Source organism: Rhinoraja longicauda, chromosome 1, assembly GCF_053455715.1.
Source record: "Rhinoraja longicauda isolate Sanriku21f chromosome 1, sRhiLon1.1, whole genome shotgun sequence".
Lineage (NCBI taxonomy): Eukaryota > Metazoa > Chordata > Chondrichthyes > Rajiformes > Arhynchobatidae > Rhinoraja > Rhinoraja longicauda.
The window spans coordinates 142316491-142328990 of record NC_135953.1 but is presented as its reverse complement, the minus strand read 5'-3'; the positions used below and the strand labels follow the sequence as shown (position 1 = coordinate 142328990).

Here is a 12500-nt window from a genome sequence, read left to right as displayed (position 1 = left end):
TAACTTCTGCTGCCTCAAACGCAAGAAGAAGAAGGAGGGTTATGGATTACCTGCAGGCAGATTAATTTAACCTGAAGAAGGCTCTCGACCCGAAACGTCACCCATTCCTTCTCTCCAGAGATGCTGCCTGACCTGACCCATTGAGTTACTCCAGCTTTTGTTTAACTTGGCATTGTGTGTGACACAGACACTGGCTTGAAGAGCCTGCTCCTGTGCTGAACTGTTCTATGTAAAACCATGGTTGTGCAAGAGGTGGTCCAAAGTGTTGTGTTGCCTAGAAAAGTTTACAGTTGTGCAGGTCGTTTGTCTGAAGAATGGTCCCGATCTGAAATGATGTCAGTTCATTTCCCTCCACAGATGCTGCCGACCCCACAGATGACATCCAGTTCTTTATGCTTTGCTCAAGATTTTTACATCTGCAATATCTGAACTTAGTGGTGTGGGACTTCAGGCTTCTGTACCTCCTGCCCGATGGTAGCAGTGAGATAAGGGACTGCCCAAGCGAAATATGAGATGCTGTTCCTCCAATTTGCGCTGGGCCTCACTATGACAATGGAGGAGGCCCATGACAGAAAGGTCAGACTGGGAATGGGAGGGGGAGTACAGGAACAGCATCTCATATTTTGCCGATTTAAATCTGCAGTTATTTTCCTACAAATCCTGGACATCTCCAGAGGGACGTGTGGACATCTCTTGAGTCCTCAAGGACTGACGGACATCTCCAGAGGGATGGTTGGACATCTCCAGAGGGAGGAAGGATATCTTCTCAGGGACTGATGGACATCTCCTCAGGGACTGATGGATATCTTCTCCATTGCTCCATCTCCTCAGAACTGATGGACATTTCCAGAGGGACGGGCGGACATCTCCTCAGGGACTGATGGACATTTCTTTGGGATGGACAGACATCTCCTCAGGGCGGTTGGACATCTCCTCGGGGACTGACGGGCAATTCCTCTGGGACTGATGTACATTTTCTCCATTTCTTCATCTCCTCAGGACTGGTGGACATCTCCTCAGGGACTGACGGTCATCTCCTCAGGGACTGACGGTCATCTCCTCAGGGACTAACGGTCATCTCCTCAGGGACTGACGGTCATCTCCTCAGGGACTGACGGTCATCTCCTCAGGGACTAACGGTCATCTCCTCAGGACGGGTGGACATCTCCTCAGGGACTGACGGTCATCTCCTCAGGGACTGACGGTCATCTCCTCAGGGACTGACGGTCATCTCCTCAGGGACTGACGGTCATCTCCTCAGGGACTGACGGTCATCTCCTCAGGATGGGTGGACATCTCCTCAGGGACTGACGGTCATCTCCTCAGGGACTGACGGTCATCTCCTCAGGGACTGACGGTCATCTCCTCAGGGACTGACGGTCATCTCCTCAGGACGGGTGGACATCTCCTCAGGGACTGACGGTCATCTCCTCAGGGACTGACGGTCATCTCCTCAGGGACTGACGGTCATCTCCTCAGGGACTGACGGTCATCTCCTCAGGACGGGTGGACATCTCCTCAGGGACTGACGGTCATCTCCTCAGGGACTGACGGTCATCTCCTCAGGACGGGTGGACATCTCCTCAGGGACTGACGGTCATCTCCTCAGGACGGGTGGACATCTCCACCTTTCTCCATTGCTTCATCTCATCAGGACTGTCGGACATCTCCAGAGGGACGGATGGACATCTGTGTGGGACTGTCGGACATCTCCTCCATTGCTGTCAACGGCCTTGAACGCTTCTGGCCAGCGGCGGCGCTGGGTCGTGGCGCCTGCGCATTGGGGTTTGTCGATCAGTCCCGGTGGCGGAGAGCGGCGGCGGTGGAGTGCGAGGCGGAGGGGTACAGCCCGGGGGCGCGGACCCTCCCCCCCCACGGCGGCGGGTGCGCGCGCAGCCTGGGCGGGAAGTAGTCCCGGCGGCCGCCATCTTGTGGCGAGGAGCAGCGAGCGGAGCGAGTGAGTGAAGGAAGGGACCGACCGGCCGACGGACAGAGACGGATACGGAGCGGGACACAGAGACAGAGCGTGGCCTCGGTCGGGCCGCTCGTCCCCCGGCCGCCGGACAGCGCAACGCAGGCCGCTCATTCATTCACACACACTCACACTGAGCAGCGGACACCCGCTTTCGACACATCAACCCCGATCCCGAGCGGGAGGCGCCGGCCCGCGGGATGGCGCTGAAGCGGATTAACAAGGTAATGTGGGGGCGCGGCCGCGGGCCACAGCACAGGCCGCCCGAGCATCGGGTGGGAGGTAGGGGAGGAGTGCCGGGCCCAGAGGAGCGAGTACCCCCTCCCCCGCCCGGTACCCCAGGCCCCGCTAAACACCCCACCCCCACACACGGTGTCATCTCCCCCAAGCCCTCACCTTCACCCCCAAACCCTCACCCATGGGCTCCTCTCACCTTCACACCGCACGCAGCCGTCACCCACAGGCTACCTTCACCCCCCCCCCCCCCCCTCCTCCTCACCCACGGGCTCCTCTCACCTTCACCCCCCAACCCTCTTCCATCCACCCTTCCTCGCCCATGGGCTCCTCTCACCTTCACACTGCAGCCATCACCCACAGGCTACTTTCACCTCCACCCCCCATCCTCACCCGTGGGCTCCTCTCACCTTCACCCCCCCCCCCCTCCTCACCCACAGGCTCCGCTCGCCTTCACCCTCCAACCCTCTCCCATCCCCCAATCCTCACCCACGGGCTCCTCTCACCTTCACTCCCCAACCTTTACCCTGTGCCCATCCTCGTCCACAGGTGACTCTCACCTTCACCCCCCTCCCCCTGGGCTCTTCTCTTGCTTCACCACATCCTGGCCACTTCTCTCACCATCTCTTCCCCCACCCATAGACACCCGACCCCCCCCCCCCCCATGGCATCACCTGTCTTGTTTTGTCACATATATTCTTTAAATGTAAGATTACAAACATCTCTAGTGAACATGCTCAGGACTCTGAAATGTCATGACACTGAGATGTTAACGTTCTTTCTCTCCCCACAGGTGTTGTTTAACTTACTATTTCCAACATTTTATTTCTTCCATATTTCTGGCACCATGGCATGTTAGGGAATCCTTTTGCAGTAATAACCAGACTGAAACAACACATTATTATATAAATCATATAGCCAATCATAAATCTTCAAACTCCCTCTTACATCAGGGCTGAAGTATAGAGTTAAAATGTGAAGCGAGGTGATATCTCAGTTTGAGGAACTCAGAGTGAACGACGAGGATCAGGTGCTGAGTGTGTTTGTGGATGCAGAGGGTTGAGTGACATGCAAGGATGGGTTCAGCATGTTCCCAAGTTTACCTGCCTGCCAGTATGAATGCTTGAACATCATTCGTAGGTGGACAGGCTTCAATTTCTCTTTGGTGTAGTCTGTCAGTAGGTTTTCCAAAGTGTAAGAGATCTTGTATCTTAATTTAAAAACTAATTTCTTTAAAGTTGGAAATGTCAATTTTCATGGAATGCTAGGTTATAAACCTTTCAAGTTGGTCACAGTTTGAAATTCTATTTGATAATTGTGGAAGTGCCAGTTAAATGGTCTTAATGCAAGTTTTTAATTTAACATGGAAGTTAGGATTATGAGGGATAATATTCATAATAAATATTTTGTTTTCTCGGTCTTTAGTGAATTTTGTCTGTTACCTAAAGAATAAAAACACTAGAGGGTGTGTCTGGTTGTTCTGTTTGATCATGGCTGATATTTTTTGTCTGCTGTTTTTGTGAACTAATATGTCCTCTAATTTCCCCACACATTTCAAGGAGCTGACTTGAGGAAACCCAATGACATGTTTCTTGGAGTGAAGGGGGAAATTCTGAAAATTTACTTCCCTCTGGGTAGAAAAATGTTTTTTGATCTCAGCGCCAAAATACTATTATTTTAGACCCCCGACTCTGTGTACCCCAATACGGCCAAATGTTAGTGTGTCTGTTCTAAGCCTGCTTTGAATTTTATGTTCCCCCAAGAACACCTCTCAGTTTTGTGCAAAGTATAGAGCTATACCTTAGCTTCTCCACGGTTTTCTCAGCAAATATATGCAGTAAACACTCGTTTGAACAGATTTAAAGCTGATTTTGGATATAGCGGACGGATGTTGACCCATCGCCGGCTCCCTGGCTGTTTAGAGCCTCAGCATCAACCCCATCCTCGACCGGCACGGTGCATCAGCGTGCCCTTCTTTGCCCACGGCACGGTCTGCTGACGCGGCTCACGTTGTAGCCCCTGGGGACAGCGCTTTCTTTGGGCCGCGATCAATGACAGATGCGCTCGGTCACCATGGAGCTCCCTCCATTCTTGATGCCGATGGTGGCTTTGTCACCGCTCGCTCCCCGCTGCCGCCACCTACTGTCACCCTGTCCACTCGGCCTCATCACCATCTTTTATGTATTAACCAACATCTGCAGTTGTTTGTTCCAGATAGTACCGTGCTCGGTTATAATGGACAATCGGCAATAGGACACCATTTCTTTCTCCCCCCCCCCCCGCCCATGGTCCCTTATAACAAGTGTTACTGTAAATACTTTAAAAGGAATGGTGAAAGAAAAAGCAAAGTGCAATAATGGGACATTTAAAAATGGACCTCTCTGTAAATATTCTGACTGATTAAACCAGTGAAGAGAATGAGGAAGTTGAATTTATACTGCACTACAATTAGCTAAAAAGACACGTCGAGCAAGTATTATCATTCCAAAGTATTGCAGCATAGGTAGGGTATTTGGCCCTTTGACCTGCTTCGCTTTCCCCAATATCAATCGATTTCCTTCAGTTACAATCTTGCCATTGCACACAGCTGAGCATATATTGGCTTCTGGAGTAGTGTTCCAGACATTTGCAGCCCATCAGGGTACTGGGTATGTTTTCATGTAGGGTATGAAAATTCTGCTTTCCTTGCATGGTTTAGGTGTATTATTGTCACGTATACTGAGCTACAGTGAAAAGCTGTTTTGATACTATACATAAAGACCATCAAGTCAAACGAGTACTGTACATAGAGTGGAGAGGATGATACAGAAAATATAGTCCTCAGTATTAGCGCATCAGTTCCAGAGACAGTTCAATGTCTGCAATGGGGTGGTGGTGAATCAGATTGTACCCTAGCTATGGAAACGAGCTGTGATGCAACCCAGGTCAGCCAGGTAAAATGCCAAGTACCATCAAAACCAACATCAAGTCTGCATCAATGCATCCATATCAGCGATGAGCCCTGAGCCATGGACATTGTCATAACAACGCATATAGTGCAAGGAACAAACTGAGATGAATGTTAACGTTATTGATGTGCTTTCTGTGCTCAGACCTGTGTGATCTGAGGCTCACAGTCACGGGAAGCTCTGACACGGCAGTTGCTGATGCTACCTTTCTATTTTCATGTCCACCCTCAAGTTAAAAGGTACCCCCTTCACCTTATACCTAATCCCTCTAGTTTTAGATACCTCCACCTGTGGCTATTCACCTTTTCCCTCATGCCCCATGGGATTTTATAAATCTCTACAAGGTCACCCCCTCAAGCTCCTATGGAAAATGTCCTAGCCTGTCCAGCCTCTACTTGGAACTCATAACCTTCAGCCCTGGTTACTTAAATATTATATGCACTCTTTTCAGTTTAATGACATCTTTGTATAGCAAGGTGGCACGAACTATACATAGTACACCAAATGTAGCCTTCCCCACATGTTGGGGAGCTGAACCCTGGCTTCCCAACTCCAGTTCCAATACCAGACTGAGAATCACAGTGGTACACTGTGGAAACAGGCCCTTCGGACTAACTTGCCCACACCAGCCAACATGTCCCAGCTACACATGTCCCACTTACGGCGCTTGGTCCATATCCCTCCAAACCTGTCCTATCCATGTACCTGTCCAACTGTTTCTTAAAACATGGAATAGTCCCAGCTTCAACTACCTCATCTGGCAGCTTGTTCCGTACACCCACCACCCTTTGTGTGAAAAAGTTACCCCTCGGATTTCTATTAAATCTTTTCCCCTTCACCTTGAACCTATGTCCTTGATTCCCCATCTCTGGGAAAGAGACTGCATCTACCTGATTTATTCCTCTCGTGATTTTGTACACCTCTATAATATCACCCCTCATCGTTCTGCGCACCATTGAATATGCCTACTCAACCCGATAGATCACACCCTCTAGTCCTGGCAACATCCTCGTAAATCTTTTCTGAACCCTTTCAAGCATGACAATATCTTTCCTATAACATGGTGCCCAGAACGGAACACAATATGGGCGGCACGGTAGCGCAGCGGTAGAGTTGCTGCTTTACAGCGAATGCAGCGCCGGAGACTCAGGTTCGATCCTGACTACGGGTGCTGCACTGTAAGGAGTTTGTACGTTCTCCCCGTGACCTGCGTGGGTTTTCTCCGAGATCTTCGGTTTCCTCCCACACTCCAAAGACGTACAGGTATGTAGGTTAATTGGCTGGGTAAATGCAAAAATTGTCCCTAGTGGGTGTAGGATAGTGTTAATGTACGGGGATCGCTGGGCGGCACGGACTTGGTGGGCCGAAAAGGCCTGTTTCCGGCTGTATATATATGATATGATATGAATATTCTAAATCTGGTCTCACCAATGTCTTGTACAACTGCAACATGATCTCCCAACTTCTATACTCAATACTCTGACTGATGAAGGCTAAAGTGCCAAAAGCTTTTTTGACCACCTGCGACTTGACCTTCAAAGAACCATGCACCTGTACTCCTAACTTCAAATAGCCCTTGCTTTCCTTCTCTATCCCCTCCCCTTCCCAGTTCTCCCACCAGTCTTGCACTCTCTGACTACATTCTATCTTTGTCCTACCCACTCCCCTGACATCAGTCTGAAGACGGGTCTCGACACGAAACGTCACCCATTCCTTCTCTCCAGAGATGCTGCCTGTCCCACTGAGTTACTCCAGCATTTTGTGTCCATCTGCACTCCTAGATCCCTCTGCTCTGCAACACTACCCAGAGGCCATTTACTGTGCTGCCCTTGTTCGACGTCCTAAAATGCAACACCTCGCACTTCTCTGTATTAAATTCCATCAACCATTCCTCTGCCCACCTGGCCAATCGATCCAGATCCTGCTGCAATATTTCACAACCATCTTCACTGTATGCAAAACCACTCACTTTTGTATAATCAGCAAACTTGCTTATCTTGCCCTGTATGTTCTCATCTAAATCATTGATGTAGATGACAAACAGTAACGGGCCCAGCACCGAACCCTGAGGCACACCACTAGTCACAGGCTTCCAGTCCGAGAAGCAACCGTCCACCATTACCCTCTGCTTCCTTCCATGGAGCCAATTTGCTATCCATTCAGCTATCACTCCTTGGATCCCATGCAATCTAACCTTCCAGAGCAGCCATGTGGAACCTTGTTCAACGCCATACTGAAATCCATGTACACAACATCTACAGCTCTGCCCTCATCGACCTTTCTGGCCACGTCTTCAAAAAAAATCAATCAGATTTGTGAGACATGACCTCCCACGTACAAAACCATGCTGAGTATCCCTAATTAGCCCTTGCCCATCCAAATGCCTGTATAACCTTTTCCCTGCAGGACTTCTTGAAAAGAGGCACAACATTTGCCACCCTCCTGTATTTAAGGACGACTCAAAAATTTCTACCAGGGCTCCCGCAATTTCCTCTCTAGTTTCCCCGCAATGTCCTCACTAAACGAATCGTCTGTAATGTCACCTCTGATCATTGCCGTGACATCCTCCTTAACAACAATGCAACTTCCCCCTCTTTTTCCCTCACCCCTATCTCCTGAAGCTCCTGTACCCCGGAACATTGAGCTGCCAGTCCTGTCCCTTAACCATGTTTCAGTCATAGTTACAACGTCCCAGTCGCTCGTACCTATCCATGCCCTAAGCTCATCTGCCTTACCCGTCAGGCACTTTGCATTAAAATACGTGCAGTTTAAACCAACTCTCCTTGCTCACTCTGCCTTTCACCTGCCTATTCTGTCCACTAGCCTTTCCCACACCACCCTCCATACCAAGCTCTAACCTCTCATGTGCCTCTGTCGTGTACGAGATCCCACCCCCCTGCCAATCTAGTTTAAACCCTCCCATGTAGCATTAGCAAACCTGCCCGCTCGGATGTTGGTCCCCCTCCAGTTAAGGTGCAACCGTCCCTTTTGTACAGGTCACCCCTGCCCCACTGATGAGAGCAGATATACTAAAGTCCACGTTCACCACCCAGTGTCACCACTTTCAAGAAATTACATACCTGCACCCCTTGGTTTCTCTGTTCTACACCACTGCCCAGGGCCTTGCCATTAAATGTGTTAGTCCTGCTCTAGTTTCTCTCGCCAAAATACAACACCATGCATTTATCTGAACTAAACTCCATTTACAATTCCTCCACCCACTGACACCTTCACTGTGCACTCACTACCATCAATTTTAGGTCATCTGCAAACTTATGAACTACGTCACCAAACGTTCTCATCCAAATTGATAATATATGTAATATCAGTAAACCGAACCCTGTGGCACACCACTTGTTACAGCCCTCCAGTCTGAAAATCATCCTCTATCATAACTCTCTTTCCTGCTTTCAAGCCAATTTTGTATCATTTGGTTGGCTCACCCTGGGTCGCATGTGATCCAACCGTCCATAGCAGTCTGTCATGTGGTACTTTATCAAAAGCCTTGCTGAAGTATAATGTCCATTGCACTGCCTTCATCAATCTTTGTCACCTCTTCAAAAACAACTCAAATCAATTTTGAGAGACACGATTTCCCACACTCAAAGGCATGCTGACTATCTCTATTCAGTGCTTGCCTTTCCAAATGCATGTAAATTGTGTCTCTCAGAATCCCCTCCATTAACATTTCCGCCGCTGATGTGAGGCTTTTCTTGGTAACATTTTAAAATAGCCGCTGTTCAGTCTTCCCCACTTCATCTATCGCTATCGATGATCAAATGTCTCTGAAAAATTATACAAATGCTGGACGAGCTCATTGGGTCAAGTAGCATCTCTGGAGTACATGGAAGATGATGGGAACCTTCTTCTGATGGAAACGTTCTCTGATCCATGTTCTCCCGAGGTACTACCTGACCCGCTGAGTTCCTCTAACATTTTGTGTCCTTTTTTGTAAACCAACATCTGTAGTTTCTTGTTTCTGCTATTATACCTCTGCCTGGGCCAGCATTCATTTTCAAGTCAAGTCAAGTCAATTTTATTTGTATAGCGCATTTAAACACAACCCACGTTGACCAAAGTGCTGTACATCAGTGCAGGTACTAAAAAAGAACATACAATAGCACACAGACATAAACAGTTCACAGCGCCCCCTCAGAGGGCCTCAAACGCTAGGGAATAGAAGTAGGTTTTGAGCCTGGACTTAAAGGAGTCGATGGAGGGGGCAGTTCTGATGGGGAGTGGGATGCTGTTCCACAGTCTAGGAGCTGCAACCGCAAAAGCGCGGTCACCCTTGAGCTTAAGCCTAGGCCGTGGGACAGTCAGTGGCCCCAAGTCGGCCGACCTGAGGGTCCTGTAGTTTGAATGGTGGGTTAGAAGATTTTTGATATGTGGGGGGGGGCAAGCCTGTTTAGGGCTTTGTAAGCAAATAGGAGGAGCTTGAAATCGAATCTGTACCATACTGGGAGCCAGTGGAGAGAGGCCAGAATCGGGGTGATGTGGTCCCTTTTACGGGTACCCGTCAGGAGTCTTGCTGCGGCGTTTTGGACCAATTGCAGGCGGGGCAGGGATGATTGGCTGATCCCAGTGTATAGGGAGTTGCAGTAGTCCAGGCGGGAGGAAATAAATGCGTAGATGATTTTTTCTAGATCGTCAAATTGGAGGAATGCTAGTTTTCCATTATATCCTGGGATAAAATTGATCATGTTCCAGGAATTTATCTACCTTTATCTGTTTTAAGCCTCCATCCCACCCCCCCCTTTTTGCGATGTGGACATCACAATTAACACTCCAAGTTGTGAATTTGGATGGTGCAAGCAGATCTTAGAATTTTCTGAATCTGCCTTATTGCCCTTCCGGGTCGTGGTTTCTGCAAACATGCCCCACACAAGTGTACATTGAATAATGGACATTTTTCTCAAATTCTGAAGCTTGTGTGGAGTCCTGATAGAAGTGTATAAAATGATGGGAGACGTAGATAGGATCGACAAACAAAAACCTTTTCCAAAGATGGAAATGTCCAACACTAGAGGGTATAGCTTTCAGGTGGGAGGGGCAAAGTTTAAAGATGTGTGGGGCAAGCTTTTTTACACAGCGGGTGGTGGATACCCGGAACACTGCCAGGTGGTGGAGGCAGATATGAGAGTGGATTTGAGGACTTTAGATGGGCACATGGATGTGGTGGGGTAGGGGTCAAATACAGGCAGATGAGATTAGTTTATCGTAGCATCATATTCAGTGCAGACATGGGTGGAAGAGCCATGTTTTCCATGTTCTAAAGGCAACATTTTGTATTCTGCAGTAAATATTATGTTCCCCACACCTTTTGCTATTACCTGTCTATCCATTTGCCTAAGTTACCACATGTTGTCATGCATAGGATAACTAAGTGTGCACCACTTGTGCATCAAAGGTAAATAATGCAACACGCCAATATGAAAAATGACCTTCTGCCAGAGAAAGTTGGTGTGGTTCAAAAGTGACCATGAAACTGGCAGAACATGTGTTCACTAACCGTTTTGTATTAATGTCGGAAGTTTGCACGATCAATTTTACTGTTTTATATTAAAAAATTGTAACATGTAAGGTAATGTCCACCAACTACTTTTGACGATTGTTTTTAATTCCCGAACCTAATTGTTTTCATTGTTGAATCTAGGAGCTTTTGGACTTGGCTCGTGATCCGCCGGCACAGTGTTCTGCAGGTCCAGTTGGAGATGATGGTGAGTATTTCAAATGAACTTTTTTTAAAAAGTGTGCATTAATTTGTCAATTTATAAATGTATGATCATACATCAAGTGCAGTAATTGAAGTTGATTTGGAAATAGGAAACTTCTCAGTGGATATATCCCATATTTAAAGTGCCCTGATTGCACCAGGTATTGTTCACTCATCTTTCACACTTAGGCTCACTTAGAATCCTCACCGTGTGTGGCTGACATGAACACCCCAACTACCGACCTTCCCTGAAGAATAAAGTTTTTGCTCTTGAAGACTTGTAGCATTTTAGAAACCACATTGGTCAATGCTGACAGATTTTTAAAAAAGATCTCCAAAATATAATGCACTCAGGGGCATTTTGAGATTAAGAAGGCAGTGGTATTGTGGTCTCTTGAAGAGCATCAGGAGAGGAGATTGCGGGAGCCTGTCTGAAGAAGGGTCTCGACCCGAAACGTCACCCATTCCTTCTCTCCTGAGATGCTGCCTGACCTGCTGAGTTACTCCAGCATTTTGTGAATAAATATCTTTGATTTGTACCAGCATCTGCAGTTATTTTCTTATACAACCGTTTGCATCTTCTCTAGTCACAGGCAAGGTCCCGGAGGACTGGAAAGTAGTTAATATTCCTTAATTTAAGAAGAGAAGTCTAGCCTCATGTCAGTGGTAAGGAAGCTATTGGGGAGGGTTCTTCAGTATGGGATTTACTCCCATTTGGAAGATAATTACTTAATCAAGACAGTCACCCTGGCTTGTGTGTAGCATGTTGTGCCATACCAACTTAATTTGATTTTTTGAGGAATGACAGAGGTGTTTGATAAGGATAGGGTGGTGGATGTTGTTTACATGGATTTTAGTAAGGCATTTGATAAATCCCCCATGGTAGGCTGATCCACAATATCACGATGCACAGCATTAGCAGTGGCGTGGTTGTGTGGATTCGGAACTGGCTTACTGATAGACAGGCATGTGAATTTTCTGCGTTTGAACTTTTCCGTGCTTTTTGCATAATTTCCTCATTTTTCGCTTTGCCAAAATCGCGTTTACCAACGGAGAAATCAGATCGAAAAAAAGAAAGGAAAAAATAAATAGACGGTGTACAGCAGCGTTTCTCAACTGGGGTTCGCCGGAACACTAGGGGTACCTAGTTAGGGAAGCTAGCGGGCGTTAGGGGTTCCGCGAGAAATAGCCGCTAATCATTGAAATCCGGCTATTTCAAGTCGCTAATTGTTGAAATCCGGACAAAATTACAAGAGCCTACTTGAAATCCCCCTGCCCTGGAAGTCTCCCCAAAAATGTGGCACCTCTGGAACCAAGAGTGCCATAAAATCAGTGGTGGAACTGTAATGAGCAAATATTAAATTTAAGTGCAAGATTATATAACTAAATTAATTAAAATAATAAAAAAAATATTAGTATACAGTGACATATTCACATTATTTTGTGATGTTCATTTTTACTTTGAAATGCACTAAAAGAGGCTTGAAACGGGTAATTTTGTGTGTAAATTTTAAAAAATGATCCAATTTTTTGACCCCCGCAAGCGCCCGGCTATTTTCCTCTTTTCTTTTTTACCTCACTCACATGCTTAGATAGAAGACAGAGGTTTGTGGTGGATCAGTAATATTTA

General features: G+C 47.3%; 1 protein-coding gene across 3 annotated transcripts in view; it reads left to right on the top strand.

Annotated features, from left to right (window-relative positions):
- Positions 1 to 1808: 1808 nt before the first annotated feature.
- The window catches only part of LOC144597922 (ubiquitin-conjugating enzyme E2 D3-like), a 44576-nt gene continuing 33884 nt past the window's right edge, over positions 1809 to 12500 (top strand). For 2 of the 3 annotated variants that reach the window (XM_078407750.1, XM_078407731.1), the window contains exons 1-2: positions 1809 to 2196; positions 10811 to 10874. In XM_078407750.1, coding sequence (XP_078263876.1) covers positions 2173 to 2196; positions 10811 to 10874 — 88 coding nt within the window. In that variant the 5' untranslated portion in view covers positions 1809 to 2172. The remainder of the gene's footprint in view (positions 2197 to 10810; positions 10875 to 12500) is intronic. The other variant, XM_078407741.1, reaches the window with a different exon arrangement.